Source organism: Zootoca vivipara, chromosome 16, assembly GCF_963506605.1.
Source record: "Zootoca vivipara chromosome 16, rZooViv1.1, whole genome shotgun sequence".
Taxonomy (NCBI): domain Eukaryota; kingdom Metazoa; phylum Chordata; class Lepidosauria; order Squamata; family Lacertidae; genus Zootoca; species Zootoca vivipara.
In genome coordinates, this window is record NC_083291.1 from 6,036,313 (window position 1) to 6,059,919 (window position 23,607).

The following is a 23,607-nucleotide window of genomic DNA, read 5'->3' on the forward strand; positions in this document are numbered from 1 at the left end:
CAAAACCAAGGCGCACTTTCCCATAGAAAGCAATGCAAAATGGATCAATCCGTTCCAGACTTTTAGAAACAACTTCTAAAAACAGCAACTTAACATGAATTTTACTATCTATACGAGACCACTGAGCCATAAAGTGAAAGCAATAAACAATGTACTGCAGTCACACAATCGGTCCATCAGTAGCTGAACTGGGTTCCCCACAGTCACAAAAACAAAACAAAAAGAGCCGCAAAAATGAAAACACAAAATAAATAGCAAAAACAGACAGACCTCCGTGTAACGCTCAAAATGGAAGTGTGGCGCTCAAAACGGAAGCTTCCGTTCGGCTTCCAAAAAAAGTTTGCAAACCAGAACACTTACTTCCAGATTTGCAGTGTTTAGGTTCCAAGTTGTTTGAGTACCAGGGTGTTTGTGAACCAAGGTACCACTGTACAATACATTTTTTCCAACAGGCAGAAGTTTAACCTTCAGCCATTCCAAATGGTCATGACCAGGCATAGGCAAACTCCGGCCCTCCAGATGTTTTTGGCCTACAACTCCCATCATCCCTAGCTAACAGGACCAGTGATCAGGGATGATGGGAATTGTAGTCCCAAAACATCTGGAGGGCCAAGTTTGCCCATGCCTAGTCATGACCCTGCTTGACAAAGTGTTCGTTATAGAAATCACTGAGTTCCACATTTCATTCACGCATTTGCCTGGTTTGCACGTCATGATAAACCGTAAACTGTCCTTACCATGAAGCAGCGGTGAGCTGGTGAAAGGCACAAATACAGGATGGGAGACACCTGGCTTGAGAGCAGTGCATGTGAAAAGGATCTATGAGTCTTGGTAGACCACAAACTTGACATGAGTCAACAGTGTGATGCAGCAGCTAAAAAAGCCAATGCAATTCTGGGCTGCATCAATAGGAGTATAGCATCTAGATCAAGGGAAGTAATAGTACCACTGTATTCTGCTCTGGTCAGACCTCACCTGGAGTACTGTGTCCAGTTCTGGGCACCACAGTTCAAGAAGGATACTGACAAGCCTGGAAACGATGCCTTATGCGGAACGGCTTAGGGAGCTGGGTATGTTTAGCCTAGAGAAGAGAAGGTTAAGGGGTGATAATAATAATAATAATAATAATAATAATAATAATAATAATAATAATAATAATAATAATTTATTATTTATACCCCGCCCATCTGGCCGGGTTCCCCCAGCCACTCTGGGCGGCTTCCAAAAAAACAGAAATTCTAAAATACAGAAATCCATCAAACATTAAAAGCTTCCCTAAACAGGGCTGCCTTGAGATGCCTTCTAAAGGTCTGGTAATTGTTCTCTTTGACCTCTAGTGGGAGGGCATTCCACAGGGTGGGTGCCACTACCGAGAAGGCCCTCTGCCTGGTTCCCTGTAGCTTTGCTTCTCGTAATGAGGGAACCGCCAGAAGGCCCTCGGAGCTGGACCTCAGTGTCCGGGCAGAACGATGGGGGTGGAGACGCTCCTTCAGGTATACCGGACCGAGGCCATTTAGGGCTTTAAAGGTCAACACCAACACTTTGAATTGTGCTCGGAAACGTACTGGGAGCCAATGTAGGTCTTTTAGGACCGGTGTTATGTGATCTCGGCGGCCGCTCCCAGTCACCAGTCTAGCTGCCGCATTCTGGATTAGTTGTAGTTTCCGGGTCACCTTCAAAGGTAGCCCCACGTAGAGCGCATTGCAGTAGTCCAAGCGAGAGATAACTAGAGCATGCACCACTCTGGAGAGACAGTCACTGGGCAGGTAGGGACTCAGCCTGCGTACCAGATGGAGCTGATAAACAGCTGCCCTGGACACGGAGTTGACCTGTGCCTCCATGGACAGCTGTGAGTCTAAAATGACTCCCAGGCTGCGCACCTGGTCTTTCAGGGGCACAGTTACCCCATTCAGGACCAGGGAGTCCTCCACACCCGCCCGCCTCCTGTCCCCCACAAACAGTACTTCTGTCTTGTCAGGATTCAATCTCAATCTGTTAGCCGCCATCCATCCTCCAACCGCCTCCAAGCACTCACACAGGACCTTCACCGCCTTCACTGGTTCTGATTTAAAAGAGAGGTAGAGCTGGGTATCATCAGCATACTGATGGACACCCAGCCCAAACCCCCTGATGATCTCTCCCAGCGGCTGCATATAGATGTTAAAAAGCATGGGGGAGAGGACAGAACCCTGAGGCACCCCACAAGTGAGCGCCCAGGGGTCTGAACACTCATCCCCCACCACCACTTTCTGAACACGGCCCAGGAGGAAGGAGCGGAACCACTGCATGACAGTGCCCCCAGCTCCCAAGCCCTCTAGACGGTCCAGAAGGATGTTATGGTCGATGGTGTCAAAAGCCGCTGAGAGATCCAGCAGAACAAGGAAACAGCTCTTACCTTTGTCCCTAGCCCGCCGGAGATCATCGACCAGTGCGACCAAGGCAGTTTCAGTCCCATGATGAGGCCTGAATCCTGACTGGAAGGGATCCAAATGGTCCGCTTCTTCCAGGCGTGCCTGGAGTTGTTCCGCAACCACTCACTCAATCACCTTGCCCAAGAATGGAAGATTTGAGACTGGGCGATAGTTGGCCATATTGGCCGGATCTAAAGATGGTTTTTTAAGAAGCGGTTTAATAACCGCCTCTTTCAGCGGGTCTGGGAAGGCTCCCTCATGGAGAGAAGCATTTACCAACCCGCGAAGCCCATCGCCCAGCCCTTCCTGGCTAGCTTTTATAAGCCAGGATGGACAAGGATCAAGGAGACAGGTGGTTGGTTTCATTCGTCTAAGCAGCCTGTCCACATCCTCGGAGGTAACAGATTGAAATTGATCCCACAAAACTTGACTAGACAGGACTCTAGCACTCCCCCGCCCCGGCCCTGCTCCCACGGTGGAGTCTACCTCTTCCCGAATCTGAGCGACTTTATCTGCAAAAAAACTTTGCAAAATCATTGCAGGAGATCGTGTGGCCCGTACTGGGCCCGGATGGAGCAGGTGGTTCTGCTAAATTGCGAACCACCTGGAAGAGTCTCCTGCTGCTGTTTTCTGCAGATGCGATGGAGACGGTGAAGAAGGTCCTCTTCGCCGTCGCCATTGCCACTTGGTAGGCTCGAAGTTGAGCTCTAGCCCGTGTCCGGTCTGATTCAAAATGAGTTTTCCGCCACCGGCGCTCTAGCCGTCTCAACGACTGTTTCATTGCCCTCAGCGCCGGGGAAAACCACGGGGCTGTCCGGGCTCCATGCAATCTGAGAGGGCGCTTCGGAGCCAGACAGTCAATAGCCATGATATGATAGCCATGTTCAAATATATAAAAGGATGTCATATAGAGGAGGGAGAAAGGTTGTTTTCTGCTGCTCCAGAGAAGCGGACACGGAGCAACGGATTCAAACTACAAGAAAGAAGATTCCACCTAAACATTAGGAAGTACTTCCTGACAGTAAGAGCTGTTCGGCAGTGGAATTTGCCACCAAGGAGTGTGGTGGAGTCTCCTTCTTTGGAGGTCTTTAAGCAGAGGCTTGACAGGCATATGTCAAGAATGCTTTGATGGTGTTTCCTGCTTGGCAGGGGGTTGGACTGGATGGCCCTTGTGGTCTCTTCCAACTCTATGATTCTATGATTCTATGGTGCATGCTGCTCAGTTGAATCTGCATACTAAGATGGCAGCACGTGCAGACGCAGTGGCTGGTTGTGGCTCCTTTTCAACTCAGAATTTGGCCTTTTTGTCCTGCCAAAATAGATTTATTTATTTTGTAGCGATGGTGGGAATTTAAACCTTGGGCTCCCCTCTGAGTCCCAATATGGATTGAGGATTCCACACCTGCCATTTGCATAGGTTTGGGGAGAAGCCACTCTCATGCCTATCACTATACCTCCGTGTGTGTTTAGTCTTTTGAGAATACTTGGTCTTTTCTAAGGTTTTTTGTTATCTTTATTAATATATCCCATTTTTGTTCTGTTTATAACCCATAAATATATTAAAAGTATTCTATATTTTTTGCAGAGGGCATAAGAGGGATACTTCTTTGGTCTGACACTTTTCTCCTCCCGTTTACAGCTTGTGGAGAAAACAAATTTGGCAAGGCTTGCCAGGAGAGCTGTAAAGAAAAGTCAGGTTGCAAATCTTTTATGTTTTGCCTGCCTGACCCATACGGCTGTTCATGTGCCTCAGGATGGAACGGACTTCAGTGTGATGAAGGTAAAATCATATACATACTTTTACACTAGTGACGTGTGAAGGTGTTGTTGGGGGGCGGGGCGGTGGGAGGGACAAAAAGTCACTTAAAAGCAGACCGTGGGCCAGATTGCTAGGTTTGTTTGTTTTTTTAATCCACTCTCTAATCATTCATATAAATTATTTGTATTCATCGACTGCAGGTAGACGCAGGTGGTGCTGTGGGTTAAACCACAGAGCCTAGGACTTGCTGATCAGAAGGTCGGTGGTTCGAATACCTGCGACGGGGGGAGCTCCCGTTGTTCGGTCCCAGCTCCTGCCAACCTAGCAGTTCGAAAGCATGACTCAAAGTGCAAGTAGATAAATAGGTACCGCTCTAAGCGGGAAGGTAAACCGCGTTTCTATGTGCTGCTCTCGTTCGCCAGAAGTGGCTTTGTCATGCTGGCCACATGACCTGGAAGCTGTACGCCGGCTCCCTCGGCCAATAATGCGAGATGAGTGTGCAGCCCCAGAGTCGGTCACGACTGGACCTAATGGTCAGGGGTCCCTTTACCTTTACTGCAGTATTATCTAAACAGTGTTGGGCGATTTGAGTGAGCATCTTGGATGAAACTCACATGAGTGCTTTTACAAATGTAAAGCGGCTTCCTTCAGCCACACATGCATAGTCGAGTTGCCATATCTGTGGACTGGGTTATGAGAAGGGTTTGGCATGGGTACTTGCAAGGGCAAGGTGCAAATCTTATAGTTGCTCAAAGAGTGGTACCCTACAAGCCCACATTTGCAAGAAAGACTCTTTGTTCCAGCTGAGACACACAGAAATAGCGTAAAGCTAAAGGACCCCTGGAAGGTTAACTCCAGTCGACTATGGGGTGTGGGGTTCATCATCTCGCTTTCAGGCCACAGACAGCTCTGTGGGGCATGTGGCCAGCAGGACTAAACTGCTTCTGGCGCAACAGGACACTGTGACGGAAGCCAGAGTGCATGGAAATGCCATTTACCTTCCCACCGCAGTGGTACCTATTTATCTACTTGCACTGGCGTGCTTTCGAACTGCTAGGTTGGCAAAGTGCAATGGGAGCTCACCCTGTTGTGGGGATTCAAACCACCAACCTTATGATCAGCAAGCCCAAGAGGCTCAGTGGTTTAGACCACAGCGCCACCCGCATCCCAGGACACACAGAAATGCTCAAAGCAGATAACTCTAACAAGCTGACGCGGTCCCCTGATTCATGAAATCCAGAACGATCCTTGTATCTGATGCCACACTGTTAACTCTTATCCCACCTGTGCGTTTTTGCAGGTTGTAAGCCCGGTTTCTATGGGCCCGATTGCAAAGTGAAGTGCAACGGCTGCAGCAACCGGGGAACGTGCGACAGCTTTAAAGGCTGCATCTGCCACGTGGGTTGGCACGGTCTGGAATGTGAAAAAGAAGGTAAAGCAAAGGTAACACTGTAGTGCAACAAAAGTCTTTTGTGCTTCGTACGGAGGTTGTTATCTCTCTCTCTCTTCTTTTTTTGCCAAGACTCACTTGCCAAGCACATACTAATAGCCTCCAGCATTTCTCCAATGAAAATAGGGACTTCCTTTTCATTAATAATAAGATTAATAAGATTAATAATTATTTTTAATTATTAATTAATTAATTAATAATTCAATTAATTGATAGTAATTATTATTATTATTATTATTATTATTATTATTACCCCATCTACCTGACTGGGTTGCCCCAGCCACTCTGGGCGGCTTCCAACATATATAAAAACATAATAAAACATTAAACATTAAAACTCCAACAGGGACGTCCTAGACTAGTCAATAATAATAATAATAATAATAATAATAATAATAATAATAATAATAATAATTTTATTAATACCCCATCCATCTGACTGGGTTGCCCAAGCCACTCTGGACAGCTTCCAATGTATATAAAAACATAATAAAACATTTTAAAAATCTTCCCTATACAGGGCTACCTTCACATGTCCTCTAAAGGTTGTATAGCTGACTTATCTCCTTGGCTCAGGGGGTCACATAACTCCATACCCTCCAACATTTCTCTGATGAAAATAGGGACGCCCTAAGGAAAAGCAGGACACTCTGAGATCAAATCAGAAACTTGGATGGCTTCTGTAAATCTGGGACTGTCCCTGGAAAATAGGGACACTTGGAGGGTATGCTGTCATAAGTTGATTAATCCAATTAAACCTATCAACCCTGGTTTCTTAGCCTCGTGGTTGCAAACAGGATAGTGTCGTCCCCCCATCCCCCGTCCCCCCCAAACTGAGCCAGGGATACCAGACCAGACCTCTTCTATCTCTGCATAGCTGCCAAGTTATCCCTTTTTTTAAGGGATTTTCCCTTATGCTGAATAGGCTTCCTCGCTAGAAAAGGGAAAACTTGGCAGCTATGTATCTCTGGCGAGAATGAACAACCTACACAGCATGCTGTAAATTCTTTCATCTCCCTCACACACAGGTGCAGCAGATGAATCACCCGAGATAAAGAACTTGCCTAGTGCTGTAGAACTCAATGCCGGTTCGGAGTTCAAATCTAGCTGTATAGCTACCGGCAAGCCACTTCCTACAAACGAAGAAATTAAACTGATTAAAAAAGATGGGACGGTCCTTAAGGTAAGTTGCTTATCAGTTCCCTCTTTGGAGTGTGCAGGAGCTGTATTATTATTATTATTATTATTATTATTATTATTATTATTTACTGCCCTATACCCATAGATCTTAGGGTGGTTCACAACATAAAATTACTATATAAAAAAACCCACAAAATACATAACAAAAATAAAAGCTCACCCTGCACTTTTAATAACTGCATGGAGGAGAGGATTTCAGCAGGTGTAACTATTAAAATTGTGGTCGCCCTATCCTGCAGCAAAGTGATTCCTCAGATACTGTGACCAAATAAACAAGATCCCCTTTTAAGTGCAATATTAAGCCCTCAGCTGATATGCACCTTTCAAAGGCTCGATTTGCTTTTGGCAAAGGACACTTCCCACCTCCCCCCCAAAAATATAGGATAAAACCCATTTGAACAGCCTCAAAATTCACCTAAATGAAATTTCTAGGTGAATTTTTGGAGTAACCTGCTTGGTCAAAATATCTAAGGAATGTCAAGGAAGGCCAAAAAGAGAGAGGTTTCAGTAAATCTAGTGAACTGTTATGGGTAAGGTCTGTACATGTTTAATTTAAATAATTTGTTTCTATTGGGACCCTCGTACCTACGGGACCGCCTCGCCTGGTATGCCCCGCGGAGGACCTTAAGGTCCACAAGCAACCATATTCTGGAGATCCCGAGCCATAAGGTGGCTAGATTGGCCTCAACTAGGGCCAGGGCCTTTTCAGTATTGGCCCCAACTTGGTGGAACGCTCTTTCACAGGAGACCAGGGACCTGCGGGATTTTTCATCTTTCCACAGGGCCTGCAAGACAGAGCTGTTCCGCCTGGCCTTTGGGTTGGATTCAGTCTGACCCCTGTGTTTTCCTCCCTCATGGTTTGGATCTATGGACTACTTAAAATGAGGCTGCATTTTAAATTTTAATATTGTATTTTAATCTGTATTTTAATTAATTGTTTTCTTTTCTTTTATGTCTTATTGTAATTGTATTGGTGTTAGCTGCCCTGAGCCTGGTTTTGACTGGGGAGGGCAGGGTATAAATAAAAATTTATTATTGTTGTTGTTGTTGTTGTTGTTTGCTGTTTTAGCCTACCCAAGTGGCAAATAGAAACGAGTCCGAAGCTACGGAAGCCACATTTCATGTTGAAAAAGTGCAGCCTTCTGATTCTGGAACATGGGTCTACATTGTTGAGACAGTAGCGGGCATGGTGGAACAACCTTTCGAAGTCACAGTTAAAGGTAACTGTTTACTGACTGACTCCTGGCTTGACGACACCAAAATATCTCACCCAAATCATTGCGACCTAAGTGTGCACTTAAATTATATTGATTGCAATAAAGGTAAAGGTAAAGGGAGCCCTGACCATTAGGTCCAGTCGTGAGCGACTCTGGGGTTGCGGCGCTCATCTCACATTATTGGCCGAGGGAGCCGGCGTATAGCTTCCAGGTCATGTGGCAAGCATAACAAAGCCGCTTCTGGCAAATCATAGCAGCGCACGGAAACGCCGTTTACCTTCCCACCGGAGCGGTACCTATTTATCTACTTGCACTTTGACGTGCTTTCGAACTGCTAGGTTGGCAGGAGCTGGGACCGAGCAACAGGAGCTCATCCCGTTGCGGGGATTTGAACCGCCGACCTTCTGATCGGCAAGCCCTAGGCTCTGTGGTTTAACCCACAGCACCACCCGTGTTCCATTGATTGCAATAGGCATGCATTAATTAATGGATAATATTTGTTGATACTCAACGGGTATTGCACCCTTAAGAGTCAGGTGTAGTTCCTCTGAGTGCAAGCCATGAGTTTTGCTGAAATGTTGATTTGAAGTAGAAAATGCCCTCAAAGAGGAGGAAGGAAATTCCCCCGGAATCCAGTCTGTTAAACACTATATGACTGCAGTGCTTGGTTTCCCGTAGTAATGAGAATGCCCAGAAGCAGTGGCCTCTGGAAATAATTTCAGTTGTCATGGAAACCAAAGAACTGAGAAAGCAGTCAGCTAAATCTGACAGCTGTAAATCTCCACAGATCTTAAAGGCCCTTTGAGTCTTGCCTGCATGACAGGAGGACAAAATGAGTCACTGGCAACGAAGATCAACAGCAGTCACCCAAAGTTGAGCACCCACTTGAGTACAGTTTTGAGTTAGAGAAGAACAGCAGCTTTTGACCGAACGACACGGAGAAGATTGCTGTCAGGGAGTCCCATCAACTGTATGGAGACTTGATTTTGTTTGGAAAGAAAAATGGAATGGGTATGAGAAAGGGAATGAGGAGATAGAGGGAGGAGAACCTTGCCTGAAAAGAAGAATGGGCAACCAAATCGACCATGATGGCCGATGGGAAGTAAATGACTCGGTCTCTTAGCTGTGGTGGCATTAGTCACATGACCGAAATTGAGCACACCCTAAAATGCATCGCCAAACCTGGTGCTTGAAACCAGAGAGATCTCTTACTCGTGGTGGCTGGTGTCTGTTGGGTGTAAGGCAGGAGGCCAACTGTAGGTGGAGACAGAGCCAACTATAGACCAGTCTCCACTGCTCTCTAATGCTGTTTCAAGAGCTGTTTCATAAGTTATCGTTTCTGATGGGGAAACTAATCACTCTGTCTTGCAATGTATGAATAACAGGCTTCTGTAGATTCCATACTAGGGGCTCACATTCTGAAAGGAGGATTATCCCCTCCAAGGCAGAGTGGCAGGTTAAATATAATAACCGTATTGATCCATTGCATGCCTCCTGATAATTCAGGAGACAAACAAGCTTCATTACTATTGTTGTTGTTGTTAAAACAATTCATCTTCTTGACCAGTTCTTCCCATGCCTCAAAAAGCTCCAACACTGGTACAAAGAGGACATAATTTTCTCGTCATCGATACAAATGCTGATACATATAGCGGGGATGGGCCGATTGTATCAACGCAGCTTCTCTACAAAACCGCCAAATTTCAGTGGAAGTCCTTGGAAGGTAAGTTTATCACAAGAGTTTCTTTATATAGGCCACATGTAGGTGCTACCATCGTTTTATTTTTCCCACACAATCTAGACGCTTTGGTCAGTAGCTTCTGATCATCATGGCTGCTTTCTACTTCCAGGATCCTGTCTTCAGCCACCAGTTGTGGGGGAACAAAAACTGGAAAATGGATTAGGGCACTCGTTTCTTGCTTGTGAGCTTTCTTGAAAGCATCTATTTGACCACTGAAGACGAGACACTGATCCATCAAAGTTCTTCTTACAGTTCCATGAAGGAGAATTTTTGCAGAGATTCTTCAGCCGTTCACCAACTGAACCTACAATTCCCACGATTCTTTAGGGAAAGCCATGACAGGGGTCTACCACTGATATGGGCTTTGCAGTATAAAAATGCTGATGCAGTTGAGCCCGGTTCGATTTCTTCGGGTGGTGGGCCAATGGTTAGCATCACACATCGGTACACTGTTTGTGTTTAGCAGAGTGCTCACAGTTGGTGCGCCGCCTTGCCCCCACGACTGAGGTTGCCTTGGGACCGCGCCACATGACCCCGCTGTGTGCGCACACCCTGCAGCATGCGTGCATGACATCAGCACGCCCCGTGGTGTGCTGACGTCACTCGTGTATGTCAGGGGGCATGCTGGTGTGTTGTGCAGGCACCGCGGGAGTGTGCCGACGTCATGCACACATGACTTCTGTTGCATTCTGCTGAATTCAGGTCGGAGTGCTGTTGTTTATGAGAGAGAGAGAGTGTGTGTGTCAAAGGAAGTGTGGTGTAGTGGTTAAGAGCAGTGGACTCGTAATCTGGGGAACTGGGTTCGCGTCTCCGCTCCTCCACATGCAGCCGCAGGGTGACCTTGGGCTAGTCACACTTCTCTGAAGTCTCTCAGCCTCACTCACCTCACAGAGTGTTTGTTGTGGGCGAGGAAGGGAAAGGAGAATGTTAGCCGCTTTGAGACTCCTTAGGGTAGTGATAAAGTGGTATATCAAGTCTGTTGTATTAAGTTAACTGCAGTACTCCTTCTGGCCACCGTGGCTGCAGTCTTACCCTGCCCACTGTGGCTGCAGTTCTCACTCAGGTCCACAACATGCAAATGAAGGATTGAGAGTGCTGTTCACAGATTGGGTAGCTAGGGGAAGTTTGTTACTGTTGCAAGTTACTGAGTACTATATAAGCCAGTTGGCTAAGCCAGTGTTTCTCAACCTTTTTTGGGCCAAGGCACACTTGTTCCATGAAAAAAATCACGAGGCACACCACCATTTAAAAAGTTAAAAAAATTAACTCTGTGCCGCCCTATATTGACTATATAATTATGACTGTAAGAAACACTTTCCAATTGCTCTGTTGGTTGCAATCTCCTGTAATAAGGCTTCACAAGCCGCTGATTTCTCTGCCAGCACAATCCTTTGCTCAGCAAGTTTCAGGTTGAGCTCATCCAGCCAGCTTCTTTAAGTTTGTCTAAAACCACCCTCCCGTGGTGGTGGCTGTTGAGAGCTGCGCTCGCCCCGCGTCGTGACCCGGCCGGCTTCCTTTCCGGCGGGTCAGTGCTGTCTATTGGTGGCCGCCAGGCACGTGACAATGCAAATTGCCCTTCTCGTTGCCGCACGTCGCGGCACACCAGCCAGCGTCTCGCGGCACACTAGTGTGCCGCGGAACAGCGGTTGAGAAACGCTGGGCTAAGCTACTGTTCAGTCTGGACTCAGAGCTAGAATAAAGAGCTGGTTGTTTTGAGAGCTGTGTCTTCATCCTTCTTACCCACTATTCTACAAAATCCAAGCTGCTGCTCCTCCTCCTCCTCCTCCTCCTCCTCCTCTTCTTCTTCTTCTTCTTCTTCTTCTTCTTCTTCTTCTTCTTCTTCTTCTTCTTCTTCTTCTTCTTCTTCTTCTTCTTCTTCGTCGTATTACAGTGGTACCTCTGGTTAAGAACTTAATTCATTCCGGAGGTCCGTTCTTAACCTGAAACTGTTCTTAACCTGAAGCAGCCCTTTAGCTAATGGGGCCTCCAGCTGCCACCGCGCTGCCAGAGCACGATTTCTGTTCTCATCCTGAAGCAAAGTTCTTAACCTGAGGTACTATTTATGGGTTAGTGGAGTTTGTGACCTGAAGCGTCTGTAACCTAAAGCATTTGTAGCCTGAGGTATCACTGTATATCTTTATTCATCACAATACTGTACATCAAAAACGGTCTCAACACAGTTACAATCAAAACACAAAACTTGTATTGAATCCCACAAAGGCACTGCTTGTGGTATGTCCCTAGTCCTACCTCTGGCAAATAGGTTTTTCCATTGTTCCCCAAAGCATTAAAATCTTTAAAATGCAGAGTCCATATAGAAAAGTCCCGATAATACTTTACTGAGCAACCTAGCTGAGAAGAAAGGAGCAAAGAGGTTTTGTCTTTCTTAGATCAGGTCCTGTACATAGCAGGGAGACATATGACCAAACATACAGAGGGAAACTCCCTCAGAACTACATAGCCAACCAGAACACGTGCACCTCAGTAAACATCATGCAACCTTTGAGCAAAAGAAGTATGTTTGTTTACAACTCTATCTTCCCTTATCACTTAGCAGTGCATGTAATTCAGTTGTTGTTGCTGTTTCTCCTTTCAAATTCAGTCACTGAAAGGATCTGGAAGTTAAGCGATCTGGAACCCAAAACAGAATATTCCTTCTGTGTCCGGCTGACTCGCAGAGGAGAAAAGGGCGTGGGGCATCCTGGGCCAGAGGCCAGCTTCACTACAGCTGCTGTTGGTATGCACGTCTTCGGACCCTTTCCATAATCTTACAACTGTCTTACTACCTGTGGCTACATTGTGCCTGTGTATAGTGGTACCTTGGTTCCTGAACGGCTTAGTTGTCGAACAAATCGGCTCCCAAACGCCGCAAACCCGGAAGTGAGTGTTCCGGTTTGTGAACGTTTTTTGGAAGCCGAACGTCCGGCGTGGCTTCGAATAGAGTGCAGGAAGCTCCTGCAGCCAATCGGAAGCCATGCCTTGGTTTTCGAATGGTTCCGGGAGTTGAACGGTGCGACGTATCCTGCCGCTATCACTAAATTTGCGACGATCCCACCGAAAATGTGCGGATCCCTCCCAAATTAGCGATGTACCTCCCTTATCTATCACTAGCAGTGTGTAGAAGGAACTCAGTTATTTTACAAACAACCCACTATTCCTTCTTCCTCCCAAATAAACTCCCTGTTTATATATGGGGTTTGCTAGTAAATGGAGTGCAGCTCCAGCTCTCCAAATAACGTGGCTCAGTATCCTTAATAACTCTAGGCAAGTGTTACAGGAACAAACTTGTGCCCACAGTAAGGATTCCCTTTCACCTCAGGTTCACCTCAGCAGCTGTTTGCCCTAGCAACCCTTGCTCCTTTGTGGCACCCTTTCCCCGGCACTTGCCTCCCCTGTGCGTGACCTTGAGGTAAAAACTATTCTCCTGCTCCTCAGGTTTAGTTTTGCCTCCTCTCTTCAGTCACCACCCTTTTGAGTTCAGATACGTTGCTGGAATAAGGAGGAGCATCCGTTTTTAACACAACATTTAAGAAAGCTTTATTTAACTAGAGGACATGTAAAGTTCTTTATGGTTTCATTTGTATAAACTCTTAGTTCATTATCTTAGTTACATATAACTCAAACTAGTTTATTCAGTTCCAGTAAACCTCTCAAACTCCACTACCACCCACACACTCCCGCTCCCAAAACCCTCTCTCAACTCTATCTCCCTCAATCAACTCAATTAACTGCTCCCCATCCCCTTTAAACTCGCGGCGGTCCTGCCCCTCAGGAATGGAATGCGTCACTCAACTAGGACGCTGGGTTTAATGCTTAACACCCTGGAGTTCTATTCAAGCCAGCCCACTCCGTCACAAACGGACTTCCAGAATGGATTCTGTTCGAGAACCAAGGTAGCACTGTATAGCCAGTTGCTTTTTTTTTTCTTCAGCCAGAGCTCACTGGAAACTCAGCTCTGGCACCTCTCAGGTGGGCGCCACTGCTTTTCTAAGAGAACAAGGGAGAAAGCTCACGGGGAGATCTGGAGCCTTTTTCTCTAGAAAAATAGCACTGTGCATGTGGAAAATGTATTCCTCTAAAAGTGATAAATTGAGCATACTGGTGTGTGTTTTTAAAGCAAAAATAACAATAATTTGAATTAGAGCCATTAAATAGTACATTGTATACAATCTCAAGCTTTGTTACTGTGCCCTAGTGGCGCATCATGCTAAGTAAAACTGGTTTTGACCTATAAAGCCTTAAACGGTTCAGGACCGCAATACCTCAAGGACCGCCTCTTTCCATATGAACCTACCTGGAGCCTGAGATCATGTTCTGAGGCCCTTCTTCATTTCCCTCCTCATCGAGAGGTCCGGAGGGTGGCAACATGAGAGCAGGGCCTTCTCTGCAGTGGCTCCCCATCTGTGGAATGCTCTCCCCAGGGAAGTTCGCCTGGCGCCTTCACTATACACCTTTAGGTGTGAGGCAAACACATTCCTTTTTAACTAGGGCCTTTGGTTGATCTTACTGACATCCAATACCCTTTTAGAAAGTGGCCCCTTTTGGGGTTTTTTAATTGGGTTATTGTTTTTAATTTGATTTTATATATTGTGATCTTATTTGTGAACTGTCCTGAGACCTCAAGGTATAGGGAGGTGTATAAATTCTAATAATAATAATAATAATAATAATAATAATAATAATAATAATAATGAATTATTTATATCCCGCCCATCTGGCTGGGTTCCCCCAGCCACTCTGGGTGGCTCCCAACAGAATATTAAAAACGTGATAAAACATCAAACATTTAAAACTTCCCTAAACAGGGCTGCCTTCAGGTGTCTTCTGAACATACCTGCCAAGTTCCGGCCTGAGAAATAAGGGACTGGACCGGAAGTAGCAGACCGGAAGTAGCGCTGTCGCCATTTTGGAACTGGGCGGAGCATGCTCAGAAGCGACTTTTGATGCTGCTCTGCCCTGTTCCAAAATGGCCACCGCACCAGAAGTCGTACTGCAGCCATTTTGGAACTGGGCAAAGCAGCATCAAAAGTCGCTTCTGAGCATGCTCTGCCCAGTTCCAAAATGGCCACCGCGCTAGAATAAACCAGGGGGGAATCCGTTTTTTCGGCTGGGGGCAGCCGGAAAAACAGGGGTTTCCCGGGGAATACGGGAGACTTGGCAGCTATGCTTCTGAAAGTCAGATAGTTGTTTATTTCCTTGACATCTGATGGAAGGGCGTTCCACAGGGCAGGCGCCACTACCAAGAAGGCCCTCTGCCTGGTTCCCTGTAGCTTCACTTCTCGCAGGGAGGGGACCACCAGAAGGCCCTCGGCACTGGACCTCAGTGTCTGGGCAGAATGATGGGGGTGGAGACACTCCTTCAGGTATACTGGGCCAAGGCCGGGTTGTGGTGGGTAGTGGTGGTTATCTTAAATAAGAATAAATATCCATGATAGCTCAATGGACTCTCAGAGGCAAAATACATCTAGAGGATAAACGCTAGGGACACAGAGGAGACCCTCCACACCTTGCTACTGTGCTTTCTGGAAACCCCTGGGCAGCCATAGTGGGGAACAAGATGGCGGACCACAAAGGACTCTTGGCATCATCTTGGCAGGTTCTTCTTTTGCTCTGAGGGGTTCCAAAGGCATTAACATTCCTTCTCATGACTCTCCAAAGGCCTCCCTCCGCCAAGGGGGCTCTCCCTCATTCCTAAAGGCACGACGGCGCTGGCCTTGTCTTGGCAGCCAGTGGGCCAGCAGGTGGGAGAGGATGTCCACCTCGAAGTGGAATGGAAGAGCGTGGATGATAAGAGCAGGGGTGTCACCCCGACCCATCGGCTGTGGGGAAACGAGTCTGCCTTGGTCATTGACAATCTGGAGCCCAGGCACCACTACAAGTGCCGAGTCCGCGTGAATAGCAAGTCCGAAGGAGAATGGAGTGACTATCTGGACGCATGGACCTTCAGTGACCGTAAGTCAAGGCAGAGTCTAACAAGCCCACTTTGGATGACCTAGCAGGCCTCATTTGTAATTTGTACAGCATGGTCCACCCCAGGGCTGGGGAACCTCCTTTGCTCCAGGCGTTGTGGATTCCAGCTCCCATCAGCCTCAGCCAGAATGGTCAATGGGTCAGGGAGGTCAAACGGCTCAGGACCGCCTTACCTCAAGGACCGCCTCTCTCCATAGGAACTTCCCTGGACCCTGAAATCATCCTCTGAGGCCCTTCTTTGTGTGTCTCCTCCACGTGAGGTCCCGAGGGTGGCAACACGAGAACAGGGCCTTCTCTGTGGTGGCTCCCCATTTGTGGAATCCTCTCCCCAGGGAGGCTCACTGTTCTTCTTCAACCAAGCCTTGGGTTGATTAAATCCAAGACCCTTTTAAAATGTGTTGTGGAAGCGGGGAGAGGGAGGCCATAGGTTTGTTTATGTTTTTATTATGTATGTTTTGTGGGGTTCCCCCCTTTGCATTTTTATGTTGTGAGATCTCATAATAACTGAGTGCCTGATGACACCTAGTGGCAGCAAAAGGCATTTCACTCTCTTCACTTTGTTCATCTTCCACCAGGAAACTTATTTCAGGGATTCACAGAGCTCATTATTGTATTTCCTCACCAGGGCCAATACCGTTCCCTAATTTCTAAATCTGTCAGTTGATTAAAGGATTCTTAGGTACTTTTAGTTCATTATTATTAGTTCATTATTAACCTGCCTTTTAAATCCTTTTAAAACCACCAATCAATGCAGCTTAAATAACTTTGCATCCTGCCAAAACCTCAGTGGAGGAGGGTTTTTGGTTGTTGTTTTTTAAAGAGAGACTTATTTATTGAAAGCATTTAAAAAAAAAACCTCTTTTCTTTAGCTGAAGAAAGTCCAGAGAAGCTCGCAAAATTACTTAGCAGGGCTTGCATCTACATAGCATTTTATTCTAGAATCAAGGGAGACTGCATGCTTGTTTTTGTCTACATAGTCCACCCACAATGCAGAGCTATTGCATTTTTCTTTTATTTTTTGATGAAAACAACTCCACATGACTTTTCTTAGCGAGTGCGCAGAGTGATGCGAAACAGAAGCTAATACATTTGTTTCTTTGCTAGAACGTCCCCCTGCACCTGATAACTTCACAATTATAAATGTCACTGACTCCTCGGCCGTCATCTCTTGGTCGACTGCGGTTGGGCATTCCATCTCCTCCATCATTCTCAGCTACAAAGGCCGTGGCAAGACGGAGCACAACCACATCGATGTCACCATCAAAAACACAACAGTTACCCAGTACCACCTCAAGGGTCTTGAATCAAACACTGAATATGTGGTTCAGATAAGGGCACAGAACAACGTTGGACCAAGCGATAATCTTTCGGCTGAACTGAAAACTCTCCCAGAAATGAAAGGTTAGATCTTGCAGAGACTAGAGCATTTCGTGTACCAAGCAAGCATATGCAAGTTTATTCCAAATGAATTGAGTCCCAGCAAAAGCTGCAAAATGCATGCTGTGTGGTTGATAGGATTTCCATGATGATGCTTTAACTGCAGTTGTTTTGCCATTTGTGTGTATGTGGCTTATGTATAATTTGTGCTTACAGTGGTACCTCGGTTTATGAACACAATTGGTTCCGGAAGCCTGTTCATAAAATGAAGCGTTCATAAACTGAAGCGAACTTTCCCATTGAAAGTAATGGAAAGTGAATTAATCTGTTCCAGATGGGTCCGCGGTGTTCGTAAACCAAAAATTCGTAAACCAAGGTGTTCATAAACTGAGGTTCCACTGTATGTGGCTTATGCATAATTAGGAAATTATAGATCCTAATTTCCCGCGAGCAGAACTTCACTCCTGAGAATACAGGAGGTATTTTTTTATACAGTGGTACCTCGGGTTACAGACCCTTCAGGTTACAGACGCTTCAGGTTACGGACTCCGCTAACCCAGAAATAGTACCTCAGGTTAAGAACTTGGGATGAGAACAGAAATCGCATGGTGGTGGCGTGGCGGCGGCAGCGGGAGGCCCCATTAGCTAAAGTGATACCTCAGGTTAAGAACAGTTTCAGGTTAAGAACGGACCTCCAGAACGAATTAAGTTCTTAACCCGAGGTACCACTGTAAAACTTTGCTTCCCATGGCCTGCAGTTATGCTCTCAGTAGCAATGCTTTCTAAAAGGGACGCGGGTGGCGCTGTAGTGTAAACCACAGAGCCTAGGGCTTGCTGATCAGAAGGTCGGCGGTTTGAATCCCTGTGACGGGGTGAGCTCCCGTAGCTCGGTCCCAGCTCCTGCCAACCTAGTAGTTCGAAAGCACGTCAAAGTGCAAGTAGATAAATAGGTACCGCTCCAGTGGGAAGGTAAACAGCGTTTCTGTGCGCTGCTCTGGGTTTTGCCAGAAGTGGTTTAGTCCTGCTGGCCACATGACCCGGAAGCTGTCTGCGGATAAACGCCGGCTCCCTTGGCCAGTAAAGCGAGATGAGCGCCGCAACCCCAGAATCGTCCACGACTGGACCTAATGGTCAGGGGTCCCGTTACCTTTATCAATGCTTTCTAGAGCAGGCAATTGGAAATAGAATATTGTGAGTCAAGGCCCCACCCCACCCTCACCCCGCTTTGTGATGAAATAAGACGCATAGGCACAAGTATTTTAGGTTAATGGGCTAAAAAAGGCCACAACTTTTTTGGTTACAGAATGTGAGTGGTGTTGGCTTAGGCACTGGATCCGAACAGACTATACTTGACTCCTGCCCGCTCTGCAGGGAGTCACACAAGTGTTAACCACCTGTAGGGGAAGCCTGTTGATGCAAATCCACTGGGAGCTTTCCCCTAGAGTCAGCGGAGGGTCGTGCCATGGCCCTAGCCACCACCTGGGCATCAGGCAGGAACCACGACTGCCGGATTCCTTTAACAGAATACCCTTCAACCTCCCCTCCAACACACAGCCCATTTTCCAATGCCTAACCTTACAAAGTTTTGATGATAGTTACAGGTAGGTAGCCATGTTGGTCTGAGTCGAAGCAAAATAAAAAAATTCCTTCAGTAGCACCTTAAAGACCAAATAAGTTTTTATTTTGGTATGAGCTTTCGTGTGCATGCACACTTCGTCAGATACACTGAAACAGAACCCACCAAACCCTTATGTGTATTCAGAGGGTGGGGGGGGGGGTGATGGGAATGGGTGATGGGCTGATGGGAGTGGTAGAAAGAAGATGTCAGTTTGTACCTGTGCAAGTTTCTTGGTGAGCTTGATGGACTTCCATTTGCTACGAGATAGGTGAAAAATCAAGTGGCTGGTGCCAATCTGTCAAGTGGAATAATTCCTACCAGGGCCCTTGGACAGGCGACCAACCGAGGTCCATACCAAGGTCAGGTGCTGAAGCAAAACCTAGAGGGAGGGAGGGCGGGTGATCCAAGGAAGCAGGAACCAAACAAGGAAGAGCTCGAGGGCCCACAGCCGTTTAAATGCGGCTAAACCACGCCCCTCAGCCAGCTGGATTGGCTGGCTGGGGGGCATGACACGAGCCCAGGACTCCAGTGATGCAGGGGACACAGCCACACACCTGTATGAGCGCGGAAAGCAATTCCTGCTCACAATCCCTCCCCTCTAGGAAGAGGAGAGGCTTTCTCAACACTGGGTACAAGGACAGGGAGGAGGAAACACAAGTTAAAGCACTACAGGAAAACTATGCTGTCAGGGTGAATGCGCTGTTAGGACCCACTTCTGCCAAAATCCAGAGAACCTAAAGTCCATTGAAGCATGTGAGTGAGTCCCTCTGGTTTCATAAAGGCATCTAGCTTTATTTAGCTTGCTCCAATTTCCCTCTGCCTTTGTTTTTTTTAGCCTGTAAAATTTGGGTTCTAGTATTTGTCGATGAGGTGCTGAATTCAACTTGTTTTGCTTTATTATTTTATTTTAATGCCTATAGTTCCCACAGTTCCATTTGAGTCCAAAGGAGGGAGAATGCTACTGATTGCTATCTTGGGCTCTGCAGGGATGACCTGCCTGACGATTCTGCTGGCCTTTTTCATCATGCTGCAGCTAAAGCGTGCAAATTTCCAGCGGCGAATGGCCCAGGCCTTTCAAAACGTGGTGGTAAGTCCCTTGGTTTTCCTTGAGGATAAAGAGTACCCCTTTGAAATTGGGACACAGGTGGCACTGTGGGTTAAACCACAGAGCCTAGGACTTGCTGATCAGAAGGTTGGTGGTTCGAATCCCTGCGACGGGGTGAACTTCTGTTGTTCGGTCCCTGCTCCTGCCAACCTAGCAGTTTGAAAGCACGCCAAAGTGCAAGTAGATAAATAGGTACCACTCCAAGCAGGAAGGTAAACGGCATTTCCGTGCGCTGCTCTGGTTCGCCAGAAGCGGCTTTGTCATGCTGGCCACGTGACCCAGTTGCGGCGAGATGAGCGCCGCAACCCCAGAGTCGGTCGTGACTGGACCTAATGGTAAGGGGTCCCTTTACCTTTACCCCTTTCAAATACAGTTTGATGGGCGTTTCCCATTTAAAATTGGTTAATCTTAAAGGTGTCACACAGGACTGTTAACAAGGGACTTCCAAAATGGTAAATGATTATTCCCCTCCCCTAAACATTCCTGTATCAAAATTGGTTTTGCTTGTAGCTTACTTAAAGCCTTGATTGTGAACTTACATGGTGATACTTTACAAAAACCAAACCCACCAAAAGATCACCAAATGGATGGGCTGCGCCCAGTAAAGGAGGGATTATACCATTTCATGCAGATATAATAAAACTAACCAGATAGAACAGGATTATTTCCCTACTTGCATTCCTGCAATGCAGGTTCGTATTCCCCCTGGAAAATCTGTGCCTACTTTCCTTTGGTCAGTTAAATTGACTATATATTTATGGGTGCTTTTAAGCCAAGGAAAACCTATTCTGCTGCACACCGTGTTGTCTTTTAACTCATTTTAGAGAAACTTCATCTTCACAGAACAACACCACATCTCATGACAAGATTACATAAATATGCTTTTAATACATTCCGTTCTGAGTTGTTATCTTCTTCTGTACCAACCACTAAATAGTGTTTGCCTAACTTTCCCCCCCAGAGAGATGAGCCAGCTGTACAATTCAATTCAGGAACTCTTACTCTGAGCCGGAAAGCCAAAAATAGCCCAGAACCCACGATCTACCCAGTTCTAGAGTGGAATGACATCAAATTTCAGGATGTGATTGGAGAAGGCAACTTCGGCCAAGTTCTCAAAGCACGAATCAAGAAGGATGGCTTGCGAATGGATGCAGCCATTAAAAGGATGAAGGGTGAGTCTTTGCGGGAGCCTCTTAAGGCAGCAAATCTGTAGGAGAGATTTGCAGGTTGATAATACCTGGCCTCGAATCATGGTCTTTTAAATGTTGGCTTAACGGACTAACCGCATTATATGCAAAAGCATGTAACAGAGCCTGGATGCACTTATTTTTTAAAAAGTAGGAATGAGCAGAGAAGCAGTAGGGTCAGGATCTGCTTTTGTTTTTGTTTTTATATGACAGTTTATTAATTTTCCAAAAAGATAACATCAAAAATAAACATAAAACAACAATATATAAAGAAAAAGAAAAAAACGAAAAGAAATAACCATCATAATCAAAAAATTTAAACCATAATTTTTGCTTGACTTCCATCCCCCCCTTAGTTTCATTGTTTAATGCTTGTTCATGCAAGTCCTTATAACCTTTTAATAATCCATTTTAGACCTTGTTAAAACAAGTGAGTTTTTAAAAGTTATACTAATGTAAAAATCTATACACAAACCTTAAAAAGTGGGCATTAAACCCTTACCCCATTTTTTATTATTCAAAGTCCTCTTTCTGTCTTTAGGGTCAGGATCTGCTTTACCATTTCCCTTTGGGGATATTGTTTGACACAGCGGGCTCACCAACAGCTGAAAACCCGCATTTTCCAAATATGTTTTGTCCATCGTTAATGGGAAAGCAAATTTAAACTTAAGGAAAATCAACATGCCACCCACCCAGCAGGAACATCCTATGGTTCTCCCCCCTCCAAAAAAAATGGAAGGTGCAAGTAACATACAAGGAGGATCAAGGGAGAGGGTGAATGAGCCCAGCGTCAAACAATTCTTATCCCACACTTTCTAGCAAATCTTCCCCATCACTTTCCTTACTGTAGGAAGTCCACTTGGGGAGGGGGGTATTGAGCAAGAGGGCCAACCTGAACTTCCGGGCATGTGACCAAATCTCATCTGGAAGCACATTAAAAAAAAAAATTATTATGATGTATGGTTTTATGGGCTAAAGCCCATTTCATCAGGTGCATTAATTAAACATGTGGTAAACATCGTAGGAGTAACTGTTGCACAGCACTATCTTTTTTCATTTGCAGAATATGCCTCCAAGGATGATCACAGAGATTTTGCTGGGGAACTGGAAGTACTTTGTAAACTTGGACAACATCCGAACATCATAAACCTTTTGGGAGCATGCGAACACCGAGGTACAATGCTTTTCTTTTTCAATTTTGTGAAGAGTTTTCAACATACAAGACAATAAAAACCCAACTAGTTTAGAATTCATTTTAAAAATACAGAAAAAGAAGTAGGATAAAAGAGGGAAAGAGAAAGGGAAGAAAAGGGGGGAAATAAATAAATCAACAACAACAATGTGAGGTGTGTGTGTGTGTGTGTGTGTACAGTATACAGTATCACAATTATATCTTAATTTTCAATCTACATTCTGAATCTTCCCAGCTCTCACCTGCTACAATGCTTTTCTGTAGGTGTTTGTTTTCAAGTTCTGTGGCTACATTTGTTGTAAAACATATTCAAACTAAGATCAGCTGGAATTTGTGCACAGGTAAACATGTTGCACAATTTTTAAACACAAAAAGACGCGTGCGCGCACACACACACACACACACACACACAAAATGAATATATATATTCATTCCTGTTTGATGATGTGCTTCAGTCACCATATACACACAGGCAGCTATTTGAAAACTGAGTTGTTTGAAAATCAAGGTACCATTGTATTGGAAACACCGAAGGCAAGAGAAGTTGTGGACAGAATGTTGTTGTTGTTTAGTCGTTTAGTCGTGTCCGACTCTTCATGACCCCATGGACCAGAGCACGCCAGGCACTCCTGTCTTCCACTGCCTCCCGCAGTTTGGTCAAACTCATGTTCGTAGCTTCGAGAACACTGTCCAACCATCTCATCCTCTGTTGTCCCCTTCTCCTTGTGCCCTCAATCTTTCCCAACATCAGGGTCTTTTCCAGGGATTCTTCTCTTAAAAAACCTGCTATGGCTTGTTTTATGGCTACGTCTTATTTTCGGAGAAACAATGTGAGTGCTTACATTGTTGTTGTTTAGTCAAACTCAAGTTGGTAGCTTTGAGAACACTGTCCAACCATCTCGTCCTCTGTCGTCCCCTTCTCCTAGTGCCCTCAATCTTTCCCAACATCAGGGTCTTTTCCAGGGATTCTTCTCTTCTCATGAGGTGGCCAAAGTATTGGAGCCTCAGCTTCAGGATCTGTCCTTCCAGTGTGCACTCGGGGCTGATTGCCTTCTGAATGGATAGGTTTGATCTTCTTGCACTCCATGGGACTCTCAAGAGTCTCCTCCAGCACCATAATTCAAAAGCATCAATTCTTCGGCGATCAGCCTTCTTTATGGTCCAGCTCTCACTTCCATACATCACTACTGGGAAAACCATAGCTTTAACTATACGGACCTTTATCGGCAAGGTGATGTCTCTGCTTTTTAAGATGCTGTCTAGGTTTGTCATTGCTTTTCTCCCAAGAAGCAGGCGTCTTTTAATTTCGTGACTGCTGTCACCATCTGCAGTGATCAAGGAGCCCAAGAAAGTAAAATCTCTCACTGCCTCCATTTCTTC

General features: G+C 45.8%; 1 protein-coding gene across 1 annotated transcript in view; it reads left to right on the top strand.

Annotated features, from left to right (window-relative positions):
• Positions 1-23,607, top strand: part of TEK (TEK receptor tyrosine kinase) — a 58,232-nt gene that overhangs the window by 25,811 nt on the left and 8,814 nt on the right. The window contains exons 6-16 of the mRNA XM_035141051.2: positions 4,051-4,191; positions 5,471-5,602; positions 6,649-6,803; positions 7,890-8,040; positions 9,605-9,760; positions 12,381-12,515; positions 15,437-15,730; positions 16,853-17,149; positions 19,664-19,830; positions 20,810-21,020; positions 22,099-22,209. Coding sequence (XP_034996942.2) covers positions 4,051-4,191; positions 5,471-5,602; positions 6,649-6,803; positions 7,890-8,040; positions 9,605-9,760; positions 12,381-12,515; positions 15,437-15,730; positions 16,853-17,149; positions 19,664-19,830; positions 20,810-21,020; positions 22,099-22,209 — 1,950 coding nt within the window. The remainder of the gene's footprint in view (positions 1-4,050; positions 4,192-5,470; positions 5,603-6,648; positions 6,804-7,889; positions 8,041-9,604; positions 9,761-12,380; positions 12,516-15,436; positions 15,731-16,852; positions 17,150-19,663; positions 19,831-20,809; positions 21,021-22,098; positions 22,210-23,607) is intronic.